Source organism: Diadema antillarum, unplaced genomic scaffold (genome assembly GCF_040938485.1).
Source record: "Diadema antillarum isolate AM-2024a unplaced genomic scaffold, OU_Dant_1.0 seq00000415_RagTag, whole genome shotgun sequence".
Taxonomy (NCBI): domain Eukaryota; kingdom Metazoa; phylum Echinodermata; class Echinoidea; order Diadematoida; family Diadematidae; genus Diadema; species Diadema antillarum.
In genome coordinates, this window is record NW_027271401.1 from 491,451 (window position 1) to 517,059 (window position 25,609).

Here is a 25,609-nt window from a genome sequence, read left to right on the forward strand (position 1 = left end):
TAAATTTTGTTTTTCTTTTTTGCTTTTGTGGATACCATCAAAGATCGTACACTCATACGACCTTTGATATCATCACACTCTCGGCTTGCTATAATCAAAATATCCCGCAAGAAAACGGCGTATTTCTCGATTTTTAGCGCTTTTTCCGCGACCCGTCGCGTAGACAATACTCTTAAAACTGGACTTAATTCGCGCGCGCTTGGAAAAGTTCCGATTCTGCACTTTTGACGGTGGAATTTGGGATTTTCGATGGATTTTTGGAGGAGACTTAAGGACTTTCCTGTACGTGAATGAGTGTTAATACCGTATGTGTAATTATGTGATTTGCGTGTGATGTGACTGTAGAACCAAAGATCGTACACTTCAGTGTACGATCTTTGGTAGAACTCACTGGCTGGTGATAAAGCACACTGGCAATTAAGTGGCCGAATTCTGGTAGATGACCGAATGCACATTATGTTTACCCCGACTTTGTACTTAGGCGTGGGTCTGCCGCCTTTGACGGCCCCTCTCTAGTTGTTATTGTTTTTATTTGTTTGTTTGTTTGTTTGTTTGTTTGTTTGTTTTTTGCTTGTCAGCCGACTTTTGGCGGAAAATCAGACCTTAAAAGTATGAAGACTTTTTTTGTTGTTGTTTCTCTTGTCTTTTGATGTTCTTTCTTCTTGACTGTCAGGCTATTTAGACACCCCCCCCCTTTTCAAAAACGTAGCGCAGCCCTGAATAATGCCCAAATAAATTCAATAAAATGCTAATATGAATATCCATTTTTACCCACGCCGATGAAAATCGGCAGGGGGTTATGTAAAGGGTTCCGTATGTTTGTTTGTTTGTTTGTTTGTTTGTTTGTTTGTTTGTTTGTTTGTTTGTTTGTTTGTTTGTATGTTTGTTTGTTTGTTTGTTTGTTTGTTTGTGTACAAGATAACAAGAGAACGGGTAAACGGATTTGCACGAAATGTACAGGGAATGTTTGGATAATGACAGGAAAGAATCGATTAGATTTTGGTGATAATCGGTTGACCCTTGCAAATTCTGTGTGACCTTGAAGTTTTGACCCCATGGTATAGTGACCATTCCGAAAATTTCCCGTTTCTCACTTTGCGATTTTCCGCTACCATACGAACACATAAACTCCCCAACGATCCGACTTCGCTGCTCAAATGTTCGTAAGAATTCCGAAATTTACGTTTAGGCCTATTTGAGGGACTATGTCCTTCTAGATTTATGAAAGTTCGTTCTCCGTCATCACAAACTGGCCCGTATTTTGATGATTTTTCAAATTAACATTGATTGTTTTTTTCGTTGGAGGAGCATTTTGCTCGGTCGCAGTCACACTGCAGGATATGCGTGCTCAATGTCAATGCGTGTGCAAGGCCGCTGAAAATGCATCGCGCTCTACACTGTTGGTGCAAAATTGCACCGGGGACGTTGCGGCGCTCGTTGGTGGCCGAATACTGGTGCAGTAGACATTTGCATTCAACCCTTGCATTGAATAATTCCCGTAGACACTAATCATAGGGGTAATTGCCTAGGGGGTACGTAAATTTTGTTTTTCTTTTTTGCTTTTGTGGATACCATCAAAGATCGTACACTCATACGACCTTTGATATTTGATGATTTTTCAAATTAACATTGATTGTTTTTTTCGTTGGAGGAGCATTTTGCTCGGTCGCAGTCACACTGCACGATATGCGTGCTCAATGTCAATGCGTGTGCAAGGCCGCTGAAAATGCATCGCGCTCTACACTGTTGGTGCAAAATTGCACCGGGGACGTTGCGGCGCTCGTTGGTGGCCGAATACTGGTGCAGTAGACATTTGCATTCAACCCTTGCATTGAATAATTCCCGTAGACACTATTTCATAGGGGTAATTGCCTAGGGGGTACGTAAATTTTGTTTTTCTTTTTTGCTTTTGTGGATACCATCAAAGATCGTACACTCATACGACCTTTGATATTTGATGATTTTTCAAATTAACATTGATTGTTTTTTTCGTTGGAGGAGCATTTTGCTCGGTCGCAGTCACACTGCACAATATGCGTGCTCAATGTCAATGCGTGTGCAAGGCCGCTGAAAATGCATCGCGCTCTACACTGTTGGTGCAAAATTGCACCGGGGACGTTGCGGCGCTCGTTGGTGGCCGAATACTGGTGCAGTAGACATTTGCATTCAACCCTTGCATTGAATAATTCCCGTAGACACTAATCATAGGGGTAATTGCCTAGGGGGTACGTAAATTTTGTTTTTCTTTTTTGCTTTTGTGGATACCATCAAAGATCGTACACTCATACGACCTCTGATATCATCACACTCTCGGCTTGCTATAATCAAAATATCCCGCAAGAAAACGGCGTATTTCTCGATTTTTAGCGCTTTTTCCGCGACCCGTCGCGTAGACAATACTCTTAAAACTGGACTTAATTCGCGCGCGCTTGGAAAAGTTCCGATTCTGCACTTTTGACGGTGGAATTTGGGATTTTCGATGGATTTTTGGAGGAGACTTAAGGACTTTCCTGTACGTGAATGAGTGTTAATACCGTATGTGTAATGATGTGATTTGCGTGTGATGTGACTGTAGAACCAAAGATCGTACACTTCAGTGTACGATCTTTGGTAGAACTCACTGGCTGGTGATAAAGCACACTGGCAATTAAGTGGCCGAATTCTGGTAGATGACCGAATGCACATTATGTTTACCCCGACTTTGTACTTAGGCGTGGGTCTGCCGCCTTTGACGGCCCCTCTCTAGTTTTTAATGTAATAACGTAGTAGATATTTTCCTGTAGCTATTAATTGTATTCTTCAATTTTCTTGATATAAGTCAGTAAAGCAATCATCCCAGGGGCATCGTTCCGTTTTAATGATGGGGGGGGGGGGTAGGGGAGGGACTTTGGGTTTGAATATCTGTGCGAGGGAGCGGAGCGGCCTAGCGGGGGGGGGGGGGGGTGTGGGAGAGGGGTATCCCCCTCCCACACAAGGAACATTTGACATTTTCAGACCTGAAATTCAGCGATCTGGTGCACACTTTTGGTGAAATTTGGGATTTTTTTCCTTAAAAAAAAGTGAGAAAAAAATATTCATAGATAATTGAATGACTACATCGTGGTATTCAGCTCTTGCTCCGACTGTGCGACATCACTGTGAAGGCCTACTAAATAGTGGGGGCCTATCACCGGCGTAGCCAGGATTTGATCTTATAGGGGGAGCGGTTAGATGCGAGGGAGCGATGCGAGCGAGGGGGGAGGGTGTGGGAGGGGGGTTTCCCCCTCCAACAGTGAGAACTTTTTGCATATTGATGTTGTAAATGGTGCAATTTGATGCATTATTTTGCGTGTTTTATCGACTTGAAACAGTCCAACATGTTTAAGGTTGCAGTACATTTTATGTAGATTATTATTAAACAATTTTGCTTATAAAATGGTATCATTTAGAGAAACTTCTTGTATTAATTCTTAAACTGAAGATCATGAACGCGGTCATGAATTTTGACATTGTACAGTCCAAAAACGGCCGTTTGTAGCTACATTTTTTCGCTTAGGAAATTAAGGGGGGCGCACGGGGCGCAACTGCTGGCAATTACTGGCAGCAACATCAGGAGAATGACATAACGATTAAATGCGAGCGAGCGAAGCGAGCGAGCTTGAAAATTGTGACATTTCACAGTCCTAAAACGGCCGCTTGTAGCTATATTTTTTCGCTTTGAAAATTAAGGGGGGGGGGGGGGGCGCACCGGGCGCAACTGCTGACAATTACCCGGCAGCAACATCAGGAGAATGGCACAGCGATTAAATGCGAGCGAGCGAAGCGAGTGAGCTTGAAAATTTTGATATTGTACAGTCCAAAATCGGCCGCTTGTAGCTATATTTTTTCGCTTTGAAAATTAAGGGGGGGGGGGGGGTGGGCGCACCGGGCGCAACTGCTGGCAATTACCCGGCAGCAACATCAGGAGAATGGCATGACCATTAAATGCGAGCGAGCGAAGCAAGCCAGCTTGAAAATTTTGACATTATACAGTCCAAAACCTGCCGTTTGTTGCTGTACTTTTTTCGCTTAGGAAATTAAGGGGGTGGGGGCGCACCGGGCGCAACTGCTGGCAATTGCTGACGGCAACATCAGGAGAATGACATAACGATTAAACGCGAGCGAGCGAAGAGAGCGAGCTTGAAAATTTTGATATTTTACAGTCCATAAACTGCCGTTTGTAGCTGTACTTTTTTCGCTTAGGAAATTAAGGGGTGGGGGCGCACCGGGTGCAACCTAATGCTGGCAATTACTAGCAGCAACATCAGGAGAATGGCATAACGATTAAATGCGAGCGAGCGAAGCGAGCGAGCTTGAAAATTTTGATATTTTACAGTCCAAAAACGGCCGTTTGTAGCTGTACTTTTTTCGCTTACGAAATTAAGGGGGGTGGGGGCGCACCGGGCGCAAATGCTGGCAATTACTGGCAGCAACAAATATCTCGTAAACACATTTATGATGTAATCTGGGGAATTTTCAATCCCAGAAGTGTATACTATTTTACCCTCGTTAATTGAAAGTATCTAGATATCTCCTCCCACCCAAGGAACATTTGCATTTCTTTAAACTGAAGTAACAGACCTGGTGCACACTTTAGATGAAACATTTTGAAATATGTCGATCTAAAGTGTATTAAGTAGAAATGACTGAACGGGGAGGGTATGGGAGGGGTTAGTCCTATCCCCCTCTTACGCGAGGGAGATTTTGTATTTTCAGAATTGAAATTCAGCCATCATTGGGTGAAATATTTAGACAGTTTTCTATCAAAATAGTAAGAACATTTCCACATCTCGGGAGTTACGGGGAGGAGCAAAATGATCTGTTTGTCCCCAACACTTTTATGGGGGAACCATCCCCCTCCCCCTCCATCGACGCCTCTGCATATGAGGGAGCTTTTGTAAGTGAAAGATCCGCTGCACACTCTTTGATAAATATGAGGAAATAAAACGTCAATCTCAAAAGTGTACTAAGTCTATCGAAAGGGACCTAGTAGCAGATTTTTTGCATATTCATGATTGCAATTCAGCGATCCGGTGCATAATTTTGGCGGTACTTGTCCAATTTTCCATAAAGAAAGTTCGAGATTTGTCCTCATCTCGGGAATTGCTTGGAGGACAAATGATTTGTCTGCCCCCAACATTTCCGTAGGGGCGGGGCAAATGCCCCTTTGCCCCCCCCCCCCCCCAATAGATTCGATGCCCCTGATCATCCCTGGGTATGCCCATAGATGTATCAGAGTCATCATCGTTTCAGGAATGATGCAGGAAATGGAAAGGGGGGGGGGGGGTTCAATTATGGCGGTATAGTTTTTTTTTATTGTTTGTTTGTTTTCGTACATAATTTGCAGATGGTCCCGAGTTGCTCGCTTCCTATAGCATGTTTACATGTAAGCCTATATGCTATTTGACGTTGTCAACGTCTGGACCATATCTTATGTCGATATTACCTTCTTCGCGGGCGAGCGAAGCGAGCGAGCGCTTGAGAAAATTATGTATACACTATCCTACAAGATAGAATACTGTTCAGCTCTGTTACCTGTCTTAAGGCGGGCGTACGAACGTCATGCAATATGACAAAAATGATACAATCACATTTCTGCTTCCTCCATTTTTTCTCAAATTTCAGCATTGTTCAGGGGGGGATGATTGTACAGGCCATCCCCCCTCCTCCATTTCAGGGGGGGATATATCCCCCCATCCCCCCCCCCCCCCGGGATTTACGCCCATGCTCACCAGGTCCAGCGCATATTACTTTGTAAGTGTGTGCTCTTGTTCGTCTTGTTTGACCTGCAGGTATTGGCTATGATTCTCACCGTCTTGCTATGTCGGGCAATACGACGAGACATTGACGATGATGACGAGAAACCGTACAACGCTTGATAGAAGTCAAATGTATTTACAGCGAATTGCCATCATTGGATTAAGGTTTCAAAGCTGTGCAGTCGAACTGTATCATTCATCTATCAGAACATGATATTTGTAATTCTTTGTATGTCGGGGAACATTACATTACTTTGTGGAAGAAAATGCAATTATGACTTATAGCTACATTGTACATGATTGTATCTATATTACGATTTACACGAATGGTTATCTACAGAACGTTGCGTTGAGGTTAAAGGACAAGTTCACCTTCATAGACATGTGATGGGTTGAGTGAATGCAGCATTATTAGTAGAACACATCAGTGAGAGTTTGAGCAAAATCGGACAATCCGTTAAAAAGTTATGAATTTTTCAAGTTTCTGCTCAGTCACGGCTGGATGAAAAGACTACTATAGCTTGTGATGTCAAATGAGTACAAGGATATAAAGAAAGAATAAAGAAAATTCAACATATTTCCATTTTTCTCGCATGACAAAAGAACACTCGACTTCTCTCTTTCAGAAGGCAGGGGGAATAATATTACCCTTAACATACGTCAGTAGCAAGACGAAGAAATGTGCACTTTATTCAAAAAGTATTATTTAAAAAGTAAAGTTTTGTGAAATTCTCTTTTTATTTTCATTATAGAGTTGTACGCATGTGACATCATACACTGTGGTAGTCTTCTCTTCCAGCAGTGACTGCGCAGATACTTGAAATATTCGTAACTTTTGAACGGCTTGTCCAATTTTCCTCAAACTTTCACTGATGTGTTCTACTACTCAGTATTACTGCTGCATTCTTTCAATCCTTATGTATATGAAGGTGGACTTGTCCTTTAAGTGTAATTGCCAATCACGTTGTAAAAGAAACCTATAGAACTCGTCGAATGACTACCACTACAGCATTCATGATGTTAGTGTGTATGTGTCCAGTCATGATATACCACTTGCTGATCTAACATTCATGTTAGAACAGTCAGTATCACATTCATTGCCTATAACAGCAAACAATTTCCTGTCAGTCGAGCGGAACTTTTTCAGCAGCTGGCGACCAAAGAAAACGCCCTCTCGTGCTTTGAGGCATTTCGTTTGGTCACTCCGACGCCAGAACGTGTTGGTTGTTCACAATCTATATGTACTATAATATAGGCCTACCTATTGTGCGTGTGTATAAGTCATTTTGAACACTAGCAGATTGTTTGTTTGTTTGTTTTGATACGTGTAATATAATACAATGTCAGTTTGTCGTCGCTATTATTAATGTTTTGATTCTCTAATTGGTGACACTATGTTGAACACATAAGCTGTTATGAAAAGTGGCTCTGGCAGCTCGAATAACAGAACTGTATATGCTTCATAATATCATGACATTCATACAGACTACATTAAATCCGTATACTGTTTGTAATGGGTTTATAAATCACTTAAGTGTTATTCATATTCAAACTGATATTATGAGTCAAAAGTGCACAATCCAGTTTCTACGCAGTTTTCTCTGCTTTTCCATACAGTCATCACATCATTCTCAGTCGCCTTAAAAACGAACTCGAGCTTGACTGTACTTTCCACTCTTAGGGACGTTTTTATTATGCCATCGTGTGTTTGAAAATGTTGGTCTTTTACTCAGAGAGATTTATCTCAACTAGACGAACCAAACAAAAATGTCATTGATTGATGAGTTTCAAAGAAAATTAGGTTGCTACAGTGTATACTTTTCAATTCGGGAATATTGCGTGGAAACCTTAGTATGCATAAGCAACAATATTATTATTCAAGACGTTTTTTTTTTCTATCGTTTTGAATGCATACGTGTCTTCAGGGGTAAGAAAAAGGTATTTAATTTATACCCTAAAGTTAATTGCCATTAAGTTCACATCTTGTCTTTTTTTCTTCCCATCTATGATACACTGTACGTTCTGTACCTCAGTTGACATTTTAATAGAAATTGTTACTAATTATTGTTGTTACCTTCTGTTATCTGCATTGATTAACCAATATCTATTCAAGATTATTTTTTAGTAACTTTGAGTTGGTTACGTCATCGCTTTGTCTGCAACAATGCAATATCAGTTCAAATAGCATTTGAAGTTGCGTATACATTACTGTGGAGCCGTGAAGACAACAATATGGATCTTTTTTTTTCCAGAAAATCGATGTTTACAACATAATTGTCAACATGTAAATAGCAAAGAACTTTTCAAGACGATAGAGAAAGTACTGGTAGAATGGTAAATCCATTTGGTTTCTGTGAGTATATAGGCCTACTCATATAACGTGCCAGAATACTGCGTGAGTTTGTTCGAGTATTTCACTATACCCGTGAGCGTAATGCAGCAGTGTGATAAGGTGTAGTAACTGGCAAAAATTGATTATGTTTCGATATAAATTTATAAAAGAAAATATATAACCACATGTTCATTCATGCTGCTTAATGATATCCAGTGCTCATACGCACCCGCTGAGTATACCATTGCTTTCGAAATTAAGTGATGATTAACTTGTTCAATTTGATTATGAAATTTCCAGTCGCTGGTGGGCTTTTATGTTTCAAAAAATACGAATGACTATACATGTCATTGTAATACTATAGTTAAGAGAGTTATGATTACAAGAAAAGGACATAACGTGATTTCACCTAACCTTTGTTTACTTATGTTAATTACCAGCAAATGCCGTTTCGACAGGATTACATTGTTAGCGATATAGGCTATACCCGAATTAGCCCCAAATTGTTGGTTGTGAAAGAACCATATAATTATTGTTTTCATTTCTAAAGCAGAATACCTTAAAAAATCATAGAAAGGTAGTAAAGACATACTTGTCGAGTCGGAATAATCTTGTGTTCTATAGTATAACATTCGAAATGGCTGAAACCTTGCGTACATGCTTTGTACATTGCTTCTTGGTGTGAGTGATGTGTTCAAATTTTAGACAGAAGTCGCCTGTTGTTTTTTTCCTCGTTAGATATTAGGACCTATAGTGCACTTTTTATTGCTTCTACAAAGTGCGAGTTATTGTACATAATTGTTAATAAAGTGTCTTTCAACGATATATCAAACCGTGTCTTATTGTTCTTTATAACGAACGCAGTCATGGTTCCATATTCCCCCTTTTTTTCTAATATTGTGCTCCTGTTAGCCAACAGTCGTTGACATTTGAGGAAATAATACTTTCGGAGAGACCAGAATTTACTCAAATTTTAGTCAGTTGAACCTCTATTATCTGGCCTCCCTTTATCCGGATCTCTCTATTATCCGGACGCAATCTCGCCGTGATTTTTTATCTTTTTTTAATAATTACGGGAGAAAAGGGGGATTCCCAACTCCTACACAAACACACATGAATTACATATACTTGATACATTTCTTAATGATTATTTAGGTAAATCATCCCAAGAATTTATAAAAGAAAATGATTTCATTCTTGCAAACACGAACCTCTATTTTGGGGTCTGTTACTGAGTATAACAATGAAAAGGTTGCAGTATACACATTACTACATGTGGTACTACAATGGGCTACATCAGTACATGTGTATGTATATGTACATGTATAAAGCATTGAGTCTCCCGTATCCGGCCAAATCCCTTATCCGGATGAGCCCCGGTCCCGACTTGTCCGGATACGAGAGGTTCAACTAGGTGGCGTAATGGTATGAGCCCAATCTTTAGATTCCATCATACCCAAGGAGTTTTCATGAACAGCTGATGAGATTCCACGATGATAATGATCAAACTACCGTTTTGCGTTTACGAACAAAATCAATGGAGTTTTTTTTTTCGGCTTTTGTTATTTAAGAATTACATTCCTATTTGTGAACCTGCGTCACAAAACCAACAAAAAGTCGTCAGACATGGATTCTAAGTTAAGGGCAGATTCTGAACGAGCAGAATTTAAGCTGAATTGGTCTTTCATAAATGATGTAGGCCTTCCTGTATTGCTCTATTCCAATGGACTCTCCTAACCTACCTAAATACTGGAAAGAAAGCCCACACTCTGGAAGGTGTAAGCTGAGAAAAGAGCCTCTAAAGTATATAGAATCTATTCAAGCGCTTTGTCTTTCACCACACCGCGCTATCTGTGCAATGAAAAATGTAAACAACCAAAGCAACAACAATGAATTTATTAAAGGATTAAGCTTAAATTGAGCGTGCTTTATTAACACATTCTGTCCATGATTAACGCCAACCTTCAAAGCAATATATCCTCTCTAAAGTTTTTATAGGTGACAGTGTGTACATCAACAGGTTTTTAAGAAATAAAAAGAACACTCTAAAGACACACCAACTCACACTATTCTACACACACACAAAAAAAAAATGTGTTCGAGAAAAACTGTTAAAAACACAATATCCTGTTCGTTTTATGATCCCAGGCTTCAGCATAATGTATAGAATAAGAGTAATTGGTCTTTCATAAAATATGAAAAACTCATTACTGGCTAGGCCGACCCATTCCACCTATTCAGCTCTCACACTAAATCGGTGCGTGCATATCTTTGTTGGTTTTGCGATGCACAGCCACATTTACCAGAGTTTTTAGTGTCACTACCAATGCCCGACTAACACACAGTCGTGCGAATTTATGCTGTGTGGTTTCCTTTTTTTGTACCAACAAAATACAAAAATCCCTGTTAACAACTTTGATTGTTGTCATTCTGCATGCGTATGCTACGGTGTGGCTATTTGAAACAAAGAATAGTTAGGCCTACAGAGCCAAATTAAACAGGTTGTTTAGGCCCGGGGTCATCCCACTAGACCGACACCCACGAGTCATATACAGTCCACGAGTTCGACATTGAAAGCAGGTCCATGAGTCATACATCTCACGAGTCATACAGCCCAATGAGCTCGACAGATACAACACGGGGCTTTAATGTGTCGGTCTCGTGGGCCTTGTTAGCTTTAGTGTCGAACTAATGGGCTGTATGACTCGTAGATGTATAACTCATGGGATGTATATGACTTGCGAGCTGCACCTGTATGACTCGTGGACTGTATGACTCGCTACGGTGGGTGTCGGTCACGTGACGTGCACCCGTAGGCCCTACATACGCCATATCACTTTAACATCAGCATTAAAACAAATAGTTATAAAGCAATGGATGAAGCACAGTGCACAAACAAACATAATCAAGGTTCCTACGAGCAATGATGGTCCTTCCTAACCGACATCATGTAAGCTTTGAATGACCATGACAGAAAGGAAAAAACAAATACTCAAACAATCCTAAAACACAATTTGACCTGACCTGAGAAATCACTGCATGTACTTACAGGAACAACGCCAATCAATACAAAGCAATTGAATAGGGCCAATAAAGCCCTTTTTACACTTGTGTTTCTTAACCCCGGACTTTCTCTGACCCAGGACTATCGGTAGTCCCGTACCAATTTTTTCAGCTTTTTACACTGGCCAAATTAGTCCCGTACTATCTCTCTTCCGGGGCTAAGGAGAAAACTGACCTTTTTACACTCGTATTTCTTAGCCCCGGACTTTCCAAATCACATGAATATTCATGATTACGCTGTGTACTGTACACGTACACGCACGCACGCGCACCGGCAGCACTTGATTACCTCGTTTCTGATTGGTCAGTGAGGGTCGGACTTCGTCTCCGTTGCTTAGCCCAGGATTATTTTTTTCGATCTGTTTACACTCACTAACTGCTTGGCACCGCAATTGCAGTGCTAACCCTGCTATTTTGCAGGCCAGATAGTACATAGCCCCACCGTTGGTACGGGACTAAGCAAAAAATTACTAGTGTAAAAAGCCCTTAAGTCGTAAGAGATGAATTTGCTTTATGACGAACACCTATTCCGTCGTGGCGTATCCAGGGGGGGGGGGGGGGTGCTCATCGGGCACACGCCCCCTTTATCTTGTATTAAAACAAACGAAATAAAAAGAAAAGCAATGAAATAAAACCCCGAAGTAGCACAAGAAAATTCTTTTTTATTTTTGCGCCCCCCCCCCCCCTTTACGGAATTCCAGGATCCGCCCAGTATCGGGCCGGTAATTTGCTTTGCTAAACATTTTCTTTACATAAAGCATTGTAGCGTTCCCTTCGGGCAAGGAATAACCCCCAAATAACTTCAGGTTACAATTAATACATGTATCTATCTTACCATCTAATTACAATGCCGGCGCCACGTTTTCAAAAGTGTTTCAAGGGTTTTGAGCTAACAAGCAAAAAAGAAAAAAAAAAGAAAAGAAAAAGGCCTTCAGCGCAACTTTTGGGACCACTTCCGGGATTCTTCAGCTGACTAGCGAAAAAAAAAAAGAAAAGAAAAAAAAAGTTCTTCAGCGCAATAGGGGCAAGGTGGTGACACCCTATTTGTATGGTGCTCGCTCCCCACCCCCCCCCCCCCCGTCCCCCGGTTCCGCCGGCCCTGAATTACACATATCAAAGAGTGAACTACAATATCAAACCTGTCCAGTGACATCGCACCTGTATCACTATGTGGTGGCAGTATGTACAAAGAATTTATGAGTAGGTGAAAAATTATGGTGAGGAGAAAAATTTCTTTGTGGCCGAAGTACAAAGAGCTTACCAGTACTCAGTAGGCCTATGTCATGTCGAGTAACGAGAAGGCTATAGAGCTGCGATATGTAAATACAACTCTATGGAGTAGGCCTATCAACGTGGTGACTGTGGTGTGAGGAGAAAAATCTCTTTTTGCCGCAGTATTAACACAAAAACAACATTTTTTTAAAAGTGAGCCACCAACGTCGGCCGTTCGCTTCGATCAATCATCGCGTGTATGTGGATGTATGCACAATCATGCTACAAACAAAACGCGTCTGAAACGGAATGGATAAACAAAATCAGATGGTGCGCTCTGTGTTTACAAGACAGCCTGGTAAGACAGAATGTTCTTTCCTACAAACTCTTTTCACCCACTGCTTCGCCTTCAAGAACTAAAAGTAATTGTAACATTATGTTTGTTTCGCTCTTTTATGTACCAGACTAACAAGTGTTATGAACTTTAACGAATGATCTCAACTGCGATTAGAAGTGCTACGTACCGGTAGATATCTAACACGTTAGTCGTTTGTACGTGTAATGTCACGATGTGTATGTATGGTTGAGTGAGGGCCATGGCTAGAGCCTAGAGAACTTCTATTAGTTCTACTGTACTGTACTAGATCTAGTCTAAATTAGAACCCTATGGCATGCCTACTCCTATATTACTATTAGACTAACTGTAGTTAGAGCTTACATGTGTTTAGACTCTTACTATTTATAGTCTAGAGTCTAGATCTAGGCCCTAACAGTAACACCCTCCCTAGGCATAAAGTAACATTAGTTAGGCCTAGAATCTAGATACCCTAAGTGTTAATTACAAAAATTTCATAACTGAAAGAATGTTGGACCAGTCTCAAGAAAGTGCAGGAGATGCACAACTTCAATCAAAGTTTTAACATACAAAAAGGCGTGGTCTAAAGTTAGGTTGTAACCTAGCCCGACCAGACGCCATGCAAAGCCTGTCGCTATTCATAACAGAGACTGGACTGTGTATAGTTAGTTGTATTTACCTAGTCCTAGATGTGTTATGCAATCTAGAATTTAAGAAACGAAACTAACATTAGATCTATTTATATACACTAGACTTGGTCTAGAGTCTGTATCAAGAAATTATTTTTTTTTTCTTCAGAGATGTTTAGTTATTTCTTCTTTCCTTTCCTTTGTACGTAGCTCGGATTGTGCTGGTAGACTTTTCACCACCTTTTAGTGCCGAGATCTGCCAGACTCTGTACCAGGTCCTGGAACACACGCTGTCTCTGGTCTGCTCCATGACAGGACCGTGTAGGGTTCCATTCTTTGGTCTCTTTGCACTTGGGGCTCACTCCGAGGTAAGATGTTGGCCTTTCTTTAAAATCTAGGCCTTTCTGAGCCCATTCAACTATCTACCAGGTACTGTTTTGTGGTTGCCATCTTGTGCCAAAAAATCTGCCAGTGCTGGTTTCTCTTCAAACTTCAAAGTTTGCCTGACAAAATGTGCAAAACTTTCAAGAAATATATTGCTCCATAGATTGTGTAAGTGTGCTAATTGTGCTTACCTGCAGTGCCATGTATATTTCTTCCTCAAAAGTGGGATATGCCTTCATTTTTTTTTTCCTCAGGAAAGAAATGTTTAAGCATCAAAACCAAAATTCCTATTTTTGTGAACACTGGAACAGAAGACACTCATCTCCCTGTATGAATGCATAGTAACATAGGAGACATATAAAATTCCTGCATTTGAAATACCCCACCCCCTCCTTGTCAAATTTCAGAATTAACAAGAATGATTCATCATGCAGTGTAAATGATGCCATGATAGATTTGTCGTCAACGGTAGATGTGAACACCTTGTTTTATATTTCTATTGTGAATTAATGAGTAGACGTACACTGCAGTGCACTGCAAAAATTCTTCTTTTATTCTGTAAGCTTAAATGTTGGTGCTTTGGGAACTTCTGTGGGACCATAAAATTCCTTGTTCTACCTGAGTGAATTTTTATGAAGAACTGTTTGCTTAGTGACATCATCAGCATCATTCGTATTAGATACTTTTTTGTGGAATGGGGGGTGGTAAGTTTCCATTTTCAAAAAATGTATGTAATCATGTAGTGATGAACATTATCTGTTCACAGAATAGTAGACAAGTAGTGAGCTTGCCACTGCCATCTTGTAAAACTTCATGGAGATCAAAGTAGTGACAAAATATTGCCAAATTTCAAAAGAATTGTGTACAGCATTTAATATCATAATGACACTTGGACTAATACTGCATGGCCTAAACAAAAGTTTGCTACTTAGCATAAGATTCTAAATGATTGCTCCCAATTTGAAAAGATGCAAATAGGTTTTGTTTTGTTTTGCTTCGTTTTTGAATAGTCCGTCCAACTCCTCTCCATATCTTTCTATCCCCAGCCTATTAACACTCTTCCTCCTATGTACTGCAGTGCTCCATAAAGGGATGATTTAATTACTGGAACTGGACTTTACAGATGCTTTAATATTCCAGCCTAAGCAATTAAATTTTAGCTTTGCAATATGAGTCTCATCAAACCATTCTGTCGTTTATGTCATTTTTCTCCAGAACCTCTTTCCGCTGCAGCATGTTCGAGGCAACTTTCCTCGCCTGCAGAATGCTCTTCGAGAATTGAGGTCCTACCAGAAGCAAGCCACAGCCGTCACAGAATCTGGTGGTAGGAACCACCTTCCACAAGCACTGCAAGATGCAGTGGCTCAGTTCAAGCGCCAGTCACAAACTCTCAGACAGGTACATTATGTAGTGATAGATATCATTCTCATCTGGTGTATGTTATACAATGTACATGTATACATTGTATGAAGTAGCTATCTTTCGATACATATCAGTACAGTGCACTCCCGTTATAACGAAATGCTCGGGACCGGCAGTTTTCTTTCGTTATAATGAAATTTCGTTATAACCGAACAAATACAATATCTAACAAAAACAAGGAAACCACGTTTATATACAATGTACATCATATTCTGTTTGCTGAATACTCACCATACACTGGAAAGCTATGTGAAATGTGATGGGATAGCTGTATTACAATAATAAACGCAAGTTCCTCTCAGAAACTGTGCGTGACACAAGGAGCGAACACACAGTGGTGAGAAGCGTTCACCCAATGCTGAGAGGCTATTATAATAATATACATGTACTTGTTCCGCTACGTATTTTCGAAAGCAGTTCGCATTTCGTTATAACGGAGCACATTTCTTTTGTTTTTCTTTGTCTGTGGCGCTCGGAAAAGACTTCGTTATAACAGAAATTTCGCTATTACCGTGTTCGTTATAAGCGAATTTTGTACCATAGACTTTAATAGTGATAATTTTGGGACCAGAAGATTTACTTCGTTATAACGAAATTTCGTTATAACCATGTTCGTTGTAACGGGAGTGCACTGTATAAACATGATAATTATACCCCATACGGAAAGTGCATATTTCAAGTGTGATATTTTGTGGTGGTTATATCTAAGCCTTGGTATTTTGTTTAATCCTTGAAAGAAACGTTTCTTATGACTATCTTACGTGCATAAGTAAACGGGCATACAATTCCATTAGCTCATTGAGGATGGGCTGATTTCGCATTTCCCACAGACACTTACCCGAGTATACTTGGGGACTTGCCCTCAGTGGGTTAAGACAGCGGTTCAAGCAACGTGCTTGAAATAGTCACTTTAAGAAGCATGAAAGAGAAAACAAATATCATGCTGATTTATGTACAATGTCCTTACTCAACTTGATTGCAGTAGGGATTCATTGGCAAGTGGTCATAGGAGTGGTGCAAGTGTTTGCAAAAAGGGAGAAAAAGTCAGAACACGCCTCTTTGCTAAACTTCCAAATGCATACATATAGATGAAAGAAAGCAGTTTTGCTTTGATAAAAGAACTACACCCATGAGAAGCCTTGTTTTCAGTGCTCAATGCTCTTCACGCCACCAGAAATGGAGGGATAAAGAAACATAAGTCATAAAAGTTTGAAAATATTTCATTGCAAAATATGTCCAAAAAAAGAAATAAAGTAGGATGTGATGAACTTACAGCAGAACAATAAATACTAGAAGTCAAATTGTAAAAAAAAAAAAAATAATAACTGCGCCTTTACCTGTTCTAAGCAGTTATTTGTTTGTTTTGTTTTTGATTTGCCATGCAGACAACAAGTTTCAATGCCCAGCTGGAGGTCATTATTGTCACAAGCCAACAGGGCGTCCTCGTGTCTCGGCAGCTGGAAAAGATCATGGGGGACATGGACCTTGAGTGTCTGAGAGTGAGTAAATTCTGCCTTGTGCCTGTGTGTATGCTGTTATGGTTCTATTCTGCAAAAAATATATCATTAATGATATTACTTTCATTTAAATCAGCGTGAAGTGGTTGAAGAAAGGCAAGGAAAATGTACCGCAATAGTTATCTCCTATTCGTCCAATGAAATAAGTCAACATAACAGTACAATGAATGAGGGAATGTAACATAAAAATGATACCTATCTCACTCAGCCATTATCATGACCACATTTTGCTTGGTGAGATTAGTATTTGTGAAAGGTCGCAAGATCAAACACCAAAACTTAAGTGTTCCACAATGTTGTTCTTAGTTGTATGGCATTCTGTTAAAACTTATTTTTCAGCAAGGTTCCTTCGCTAGACTTTTGAAATGACATGATTTGCCCTGACAAAATTACACACACACACACACACACACAATATCATTCGTGCGATTTTCGAATGGAATAATACTAAGCCGGTCTTCTTTGAAATGATAATCTGTCACCCAAGCATTGCCTTTGAAAGGATTAAAAATCATTTATTGGGCATCAAAGGGATGAAAATCTCTTCATATCCCCCAGAGAATCCAGGTGTTAAGTGTGTTCAGCCCAGAGAGTGTAGTCTTAGCGGACGAAGACCCTATCTCCAGCCAGCAAAGTTCATCGACCACAACATCATCCTCAACGTCGGGCGAGAACCTGCTCAGCTCCGGTGTTCTGGAAGTGATCACCATTGAACCAGGTTGGTGTCTCAAAGACATCACTAACTTTCACTATGTTGCTGTCTTATATTTTGCTATGCTGCTGTCTTTATATTTTGCACAGTTGCAAACCTATAATTTACTAGCATTTATTGTGGCAAGTAATGTACATACTAATCAATACTGATGAAGAGCAAACAGCAACATCCACGTTTGGGTTGTGGTGTTTCATTTAGCTTGACACAATATCACTGTTTTACATCACGCTATGCCATTTCTTGTAGAAATATGGGTGCCAGAAATTATGAAAATGAAATAAAAAACACCCTAAACAAGGCTTTTTGTAATTTCATTGAAGCAAAACTTTGGTGATCAGGGTATTAGTAGTTGTCAGCTGGTATGTTTCTATAATATCAAAAGTTTACTTGTACCATGAATCATTCAGTTCTTTGAAAAAAAAAAACAATTATTGTAATCATAAAAAATGGGATTTAGTCTAGAGTGGTTTTGTTTTGTACTATATAAATTCATACATTTTGGGTAATGTATTAATGTGATAGGAAAACAAAATATGAAAATATAGACTTACTTCTGTTTTCAGAAGGTTTCATTTCCATCTTGTTGCTTGGGATCATCAGTTTGAAAAAAAAAAGGAAAAAGAAAAAAGAAAAAGATATGCCAAAAGGAATCTTACTCCAAACTTGTTCTTGCTACATAAGTATCTTAAGTTTACAGTGGTTCTGGTTTGCCTATTGTGCATTAATTAGAATATGATGTATCGTGATTTTCTCCTGATTTGATACTGCCAGATGAGTTGAGTTTCCAGAATTTCTTCACTTCCTGGTTTCACGACTACAGCACGGATAAAGAACATCTGCACATCTTGTTTCCAGGTGCTGGTAAGCACAGATAAAGACAGTCTAGTGCTCGTTGAGTGGGGAGGCATTTGACAACAATAACAATAACAATAACACCAAGAAATGGAAATCTGCAGTTAGCATTTGATAGCTTGTATTAATCTCTTTGATTCTTATAAGTTGTCCCCAGCTTAAATGTGTGATACATAATTCTTTAGCATGTAGTACTGTATTATGACATTGTTATTTCTGCCACTACACAACGGAAAATGTCAATTATGTCCCTGAAATGAAATGTGTAAATTTTGCACTGACTTATGGGGCTCCATATAATTTATGCAGTGTAATTTTAAGTTCATTTCACGTTCAATGCAATATACATTCAAAATTTATACCATTCCCTTAGGAGAACACCGAGTATTTCAGGACTTTATGAAGCCCTCATCAAATATCATTCATTTAATTGCACATCAAAAACCTTTGTTACACGGTTGAGTAGATATCTTGATGCTATTATTTGACTTTCTTGCCTTGCTTTGACATAGGTGTGACCTCAAGTAAACTTGTGCTGAAATGCGACCTACAGGAACGATTGATCAGCCCCACCCTACTTCCATTCCAAGCTCAGTTTGTAAGTTGCAAATTAATTACAATTAATTTCAAATTTAATTAAGATTAATTCAAGATTAATTGAAAATTAATCATAATTAGAGGGATCTTAATTCAGGTTGATACCAGTAATTCATTTTGAGGGAACAGTTTTATCAAAAAATAGATGCTAGATATCCCTCAGGAAATGCCCCTACTCTCCAGGACCAACACCTTTTTAAGTTTTTCACAAGCAACTCACCTACATAGAAAAATAATATTTGATTGGTATGCCACAAGTCAAAGAAACGACTGAGTATCATCTAGAAACCATTCTGAGAGCAGTTTAAGATTTTTGCTGGCTCGCTTGAATTGCTCAGTACTAGATGTGTTGAATATCATTTTTTTTTTTTAGTTAAAAAAAAAGAGTCAAATTGGTGACCTCTCCATCTAAAATCAAACATTTAATTCAGATATTGCATGGATTTTTATTGTACTCATATCATCACAGGGGAATGCAATTTCTGCAGCTCATTTTTTTTGGTTATGACAAGTATGATAAGACTGTATTTTGACAATTTTTGTATTACAAATAAAAATGAAAATTATTCCCTTAGATTTATTTCAGGTATGAACAATTTCTTTGTGAAACAAGATTATTTTTGTTTTTGTCTGTGCAAACATGGAGAGACCTAAATGAAATGAAATGACATGAAATGAATATTGTGTTAGCAATGGTCATACTCCCCTTACCATTGCAGCAGCTGACCACTGCTCCGAGTCCAGTCCACAGCAAGCCTCCCACACAAGGGTCATCCTCCACCACCCAAACAGTGCCGGTCAAGAGGCTGCGGGTCATACAGATGGTCAAGATCAGTGGGGTATGCGATTCTGTGGTGAGTGTTAAAACACATAAACTCAGACGCATGCACGCACGCACACACGCTCACACAAACTGTTTTGGCTCAACACTTCAGTCAAGTTCACTGCTTCTAAGTGGAAAATGTAAAAGAAAACGCAAGAAAAATACGGGTTTGTTACACTTTCAAATTATAGGACCATCTTTTTTCACTCTTCTAGTTATAATAGACAAATATTTGTGTGTGTGTGTGTGGGGGGGGGGGGGGTGGAGGCGGGCTAAAATATAAACAGACAACTTGGCAATTTATTTCAAAACAAAAGAAGATTAACTCTTTATGTGCCATGGTGGAAACCCCCTGTGTGCCACGTTATTCTGAGACACGAAGGTAGTCATGCTTTGAGAAAGAATTCTGTTTTTCCAATTTGTATAACTTCTACAAATTTCTGTTAAGATGGGCATAATAGTAAGCAAAGTTAAAGACGAATGCCAAGCTGTGTTTTGATATGAATTGTACGACAAATCTGTTTTCATTTTGTTTTTTTGAATGATCAGTTGCTACATTACTGTAAAGGCATGACTTTTGCACATAAACCGTGACAGAAACTTAGAATGTACGAGCAAATCTAGTTGGAAACACCGCTTGATAGTCAATCACCACATAGAATGCAAGCTGTATATGAGAGGAACAAAAGCACGAGAAACGCTTTCATTGTACCGCGGGATTAGCAGTGATTAGCGATTTATCGATTGGTTTTGGCGGCTTTGTTTGTTGAGCAGAATATGTGAAGTTGGCGCGCCGTCGACTGAGTCGGACGTGCGAACGTGGCACATAAAGAGTTAAGACTTTAAGACTCAATGCAAAGATATCCCCAAGTCTCTTGCATCTTCTAAACTTCCGAATGCTCTTTTTCCTTTTGTATAACCATAAATTTCATTTATCATATTTTGTAATATTGACATCTATTATGTACTTATATTTTATGTAAAAAAGGAAATATATGTACGAGTGCTGCTGGAGTTGGAAAAATGAATGAATGAAAAGTATGGCAGGTTTCAAACTTGACACTTTTCTCTGCTGCTGTCCACTGTCAGTTTGAAGTATTTCATTTCACCTTGTCTTAGTTTGGTTCCTTTTAACTCAATAGTTCTTTAGTCTGGTATAGTGTTGGTCATATTTCTTGTTCCTTTTATCATGTTTTGATTTGTTCTTGATTGAATCTAAACATTCCTTGTCTTTCTAGATGAAATCTTAATCTTCCTTATTGTACTTCTTCTCTCCTTCTTCCCCTTTCTTCTTCTTCTTCTTCTGATTAAGTCTGCCTCCTTCAATAGGCTGGAGATTCTTGCAGACTCTGCTATTAACATTATAATACAGTTTATTTACAGATATTTACAAGCACATAACAAATTTGGAGAAAATACTGTAAAACGAGGAATTTTCGCGTGCACTTTAATTTCGCGAATTTCGCTAGCGCCAAGATTCGCGAAATTAAAATGCACGCGAAAGTCCATGTTTACACTACGTGCATTGAACGCCAGTGGCATTTCGCGAAAATTTCATGCCATGAAAAAGGCTGTCGGCTCCAATTCGCGAAAAATTCATGCTGCGAATATATCATGTTTTACAGTAACTAGCCACTGTGATCAACCGTTAGTCGGTAACAGAATGATCCCACATATGGCGCTGAAACAATTTCTGACAATATTCTTGTAATGTACATGACACTTTTTCCTTTTCCTCATGCTTATTGCACTTTTGTTTTTATAGCTGCACATAGCAATTTAAAAGCAAAGCTAACTACAGTAACATTTATTGTCAAAACTATCACTTTCTTGACTATGCATTTTTCATGATGGTCAGATCTTTGGTCAGCCGGCCGTAGCTCGAGCGACGTCCTGCTGGAAGCTGGACTGGGAGGAGCTAGATGCCAACCAGCAAAACTTCCATGCCCTCTGCCACCTGCTCCATGAAAAGGTGCTGTACCACCAGTCTCTCTGCATCTACTGTATGACTCTGGGATTTTAGCTTTAAAGAGACTGCACAGTACTGGTTTAGGTGACGATTCAGGTTTATAACATTTTTGGTGAGATAATGAGAAATCTCGCACGAAATATTAAACAGCCTGTAATTCTAAGAAGGATGCAACATTCATTTGATGAAAATTGGCCTTTAAATTGATGAGGTATCCAAAAAAGCAATCCTAATCAAATTGACAGGTCACTGCTTTTATTAGGATCTCTTTGTTTTACCTTGTTTTAAGATATCTCAGTCATTTCAAGAGCGATTTTCATCAAACTTTTGATTCCCTTTAGAATTGCATGCTCTAAACATTTCTTAGAGTGGTTTCTAAATATCGTACAAAATGTTACAAGCTGAATCCTCACCTCAACCACTACTGGATAGTCCCTTTAAACTGAAATGGTATTTTTGCCATCAAGACTTTTCTGTTTCAGATGTATTGACCCACGTATGCCTTCATATTTTCTTCCCATGTTTTATCTGATGGTGGTACTTATTATCTTGTTTCTCACTCATTCTTTTCTATATCCCCCTGGGCTTAGCACTGGAAAGTAGAAGCATGCCTCAATTACATTTTCCTCTTGTCCGATGCTAGATTGCATCACCATATCTCAATAAGAATGATAAATCTGTTGTAATACTGTACTTCATAACCTCTTTCTTTATTAGAAAAAAAAAATCATGGCAGTTATCCTCAGTGGCATTTTTTTTTTCTCTCTCCCTCTGTCTGCCTGTCTCTTTCTCTATTTCTCTCTCTCTTTGCCTTTCCGTCTCTGTGTGATTCTGTTGTGGTCTTTATATCTGTATCTCTCTCTTGTAGGAAGTGGCCTTGTTGACTCGTCTAGACCCCAACGAGGTGACCAGCTACCCTTACTCTGCCAGCAGTCTGTCAGCCATCCCCAAGCCCAGGGGACACTTCCTCATCTTCCCTTCCCCAGCTCTCTCTCTGCTGATCAAGCCAGTTGCTACCAGCGAGCTGATGCTTCCAGGTGACTTCCAGCCTGTGGCAGAGAAACCGGTTTCTGATGCGGTCACCATGGTGATGGAATACCTGGACCAGGTAATGCCAGGAATGACCTCAAGATATTTTCTTGCATCTTTAAACCACTGATAGTTTGCAATTGCTATTTCATTTTGGATTTCTTTGTTTTGTTTGATGACACAATCAGGTGTAAAATAAGGAAAGAAAGAAAAAAAAAAACATGCTCAGTGCACTTTTGTGTTTCAAGCTTTATGAAAACATACTATTTTTGTGTGTAGTATGTATGATAAATGTGATCAAGAGAGTATGGCAAATAATACTTGGCAGTTTATACTAGGCAGTTTCTTGCAAATTGGGAAATTAGAATGTTACCTTCAAGAATTTCTTTTTGTGCTTTTCAATGCCACAGATTAACTGAGTAAGCAGCTGTGTTGAAGTAAGGTTAACTCAAAAACAAACAGAACATTATGTTGCCATTGATTTCTTTCCCCCTTGTGTATAATCTAAACCTTACCAATATATCACATACATCTTGGCTTAGAAAAAGAAAACTAGATAAACGTGGAACTGGATTCAACTGCCTGAGAAATTGAAATTATGATGAAAGCAGAATCCTCTTCCTTGCACGTACCTCTCCTGGAAGCGCAAAGAGGTTTATTTGTGAGATAATAGAAGAATAAGGACCATTTCATAAAATCAACATCAAAACAGAATTTAGCAAAGAATTGAAAAAAGTGAGCATGTTGTATTTTCTTCTTTAAATTACTATTTTATAGCTTGAGATCTCGGAGACATTCAACCCTCTCCTAGCCAAGTCTAATCTTACCCCGAGCCTTGTTGGTTTGCTGACCAGGAGCACAACATCGACAAGGCAGCCTAGACGATCACGCCCACCACAACCAGCTCAGGTGGGTTAAGAGATGAAAGATCAGCACTTACTGTCTTCAATTGCTATGTTAAAAGGTGATCTCTGCAGGACTCTGTGTGTGACTTTTCCTTTTAAAACCATCAAATCTTGGGCCTAGTTTTCCTCAGAAATGATTATTTTTTCCAAATAAACTTGGCTTAAACATACTGAAAAAAAGAAGGTAAGCTAGAACTAATCAAACTCATGAAAGTGGTATAAAAATGTCCATTTTAACAGCAATACTCCTTTTAATCTTAGGCTGTGATGCAAATCGCTACTAGTAAATTAGATGCATATTTAGCAATTTCAAGGTTTACTTTGCAACCGAGGTGAACAGTAGTATATGAATAAAATAGGTCCCAAATGAAAGCTTTTTTTAATATACCCTATACAAAAGTAATAAAGAATTCTCCTGAATTAAAAAAAGCAGTATAAAACAAAGCCAAAAATTCATCAAAGCCCAGACATGCTTTTAGGACTTGATTTTTGGTTAAATTCTTGTAAAGTGCCACCTAAAAAATGTTATGTTTTGTATAATACATAAAGTTTCAAGTTTTTAATCAAAAAAGACCCTGCCATCAAGATGTTAAAGTAGCAGATGCAACCATTTTCAACACAGTTTGGCAAAAATCAGCTGTGCAAATTTAAGAGTAAACGACCAATTTTGCAGGAGAGTAAACTTTCAAACCTAATAGGCTTATGAAAAATCCAGTTGTAGCATAATCAATTACTCACAAAAAGAGAAAAGCATAACAAAAAGCATTTATGAAGTTTTAGAACATTTTTAAACTCTGAAATTTTGACAAAAAACTAGTTGTCACATCATTAAACTGCATATACGCATCTTTACATTTACATGTAGATAGTTATATGAGATGTTTCATATTCTACCAAATATCACCTAATTTTGCAACTAGGGTCATGAGGTGGTGTTTTACCTTATTACGTGTACTCAATCCATGTAAATGCATGGTAACATAACACCATTGTTCTAAATTCCTTCATGTTTCTTATGTTTATAATATACCAGCCTGCCTTTAGCTACACCCCAATGGGAAGGGCGAGAGGGAGGGGACGGGGCCCCACCAGAGGCCCTCCCCCACCCCAGCATGGCTTCCAGACCGCCACGAACCTTGTCCGGTCACCGGCCGGCCCCAGCTCTAAACGCTTCTGCACCATACCCATGGAGAGCAGTGTCTACGACTTCGAGTACTGAAGACAGCGTCACAATGACAGACCAGGGACTGCTAGAACTGCACTCTATGGCACTTGCCCTGTGGCCTCATGGGGCAACTGAAACATTACTCCTGCTTGACCAAAGCTTCAAATGGTTAATATATCGCTGGGGAGCCCTCATGAGGATATCAAGCACAATGGAAACTCAGAGCATGCAGAAGTTTCAGCAATACTAGCACGCGCAAACTATAGAAAAGTAAAGCTCTTACCTGCAGCTAGATGTTTGCAGCCCCATGACATCCCTTACCTAGCGATTATAGCAGCTGCTAATGCATGCAACCTCGATGAGGAGTATGATTATGTGTGTAAGGATTGGAATGTGTTAAAATGAAAGGTGTGCGTTCACAAGGACTGCATGACATTGTGTGTTTTGATCCTTGTGCTAGTGTAGGCACTGTATCTTGAGAAGTACACTGTCATATTTATCCACAGTAAACAACAATCCCCGTCAGTGGTGAATGTACTACTTTAAGTTAAGGGAGGTGACCTCCATGTTTAATTAAAATCACTCATGCCTTTTTGTACCGAAGCATGCAGTAGATCTAGATACCAAACACTGTCAGTATTAAAATGCATGTGATATATATCAAAATAGGTGGCTATCGATATTGTCTACTCACAATTCTATTCTATTGTTGTTGTTGTTTTTTCTGTGCGGAATTGCTTGAAACTTTACATAACTTTTGGAATATTATAAAGACATATATCTGGACTGGACAAAGAACAACAAAGCCTGTTTTGTCTGGAACTCATCCAATCCATGTACATTGTAGCTGTAAGTCATGACTT

At 39.3% G+C, this 25,609-nt stretch overlaps 2 protein-coding genes across 2 annotated transcripts in view; both read left to right on the top strand.

The window, feature by feature from the left end:
• Nucleotides 1-5,897, top strand: part of LOC139732365 (CD81 antigen-like) — a 61,364-nt gene extending 55,467 nt beyond the window's left edge. The window contains exon 6 of the mRNA XM_071643231.1: nucleotides 5,811-5,897. Coding sequence (XP_071499332.1) covers nucleotides 5,811-5,897 — 87 coding nt within the window. The remainder of the gene's footprint in view (nucleotides 1-5,810) is intronic.
• Nucleotides 5,898-12,693: 6,796 nt separating this feature from the next.
• LOC139732372 (meiosis 1 arrest protein-like) lies at nucleotides 12,694-24,800 on the top strand. Its single transcript, XM_071643239.1, has 12 exons — nucleotides 12,694-12,742; nucleotides 13,579-13,736; nucleotides 14,968-15,150; nucleotides 16,560-16,714; nucleotides 17,327-17,409; nucleotides 18,178-18,267; nucleotides 18,771-18,856; nucleotides 19,575-19,709; nucleotides 21,537-21,650; nucleotides 22,516-22,755; nucleotides 23,454-23,585; nucleotides 24,615-24,800. The coding sequence occupies exons 1-12, from the start codon at nucleotides 12,694-12,696 to the stop codon at nucleotides 24,798-24,800; spliced, it is 1,611 nt and encodes a 536-aa protein (XP_071499340.1).
• The last annotated feature ends 809 nt before the right edge of the window (nucleotides 24,801-25,609 follow it).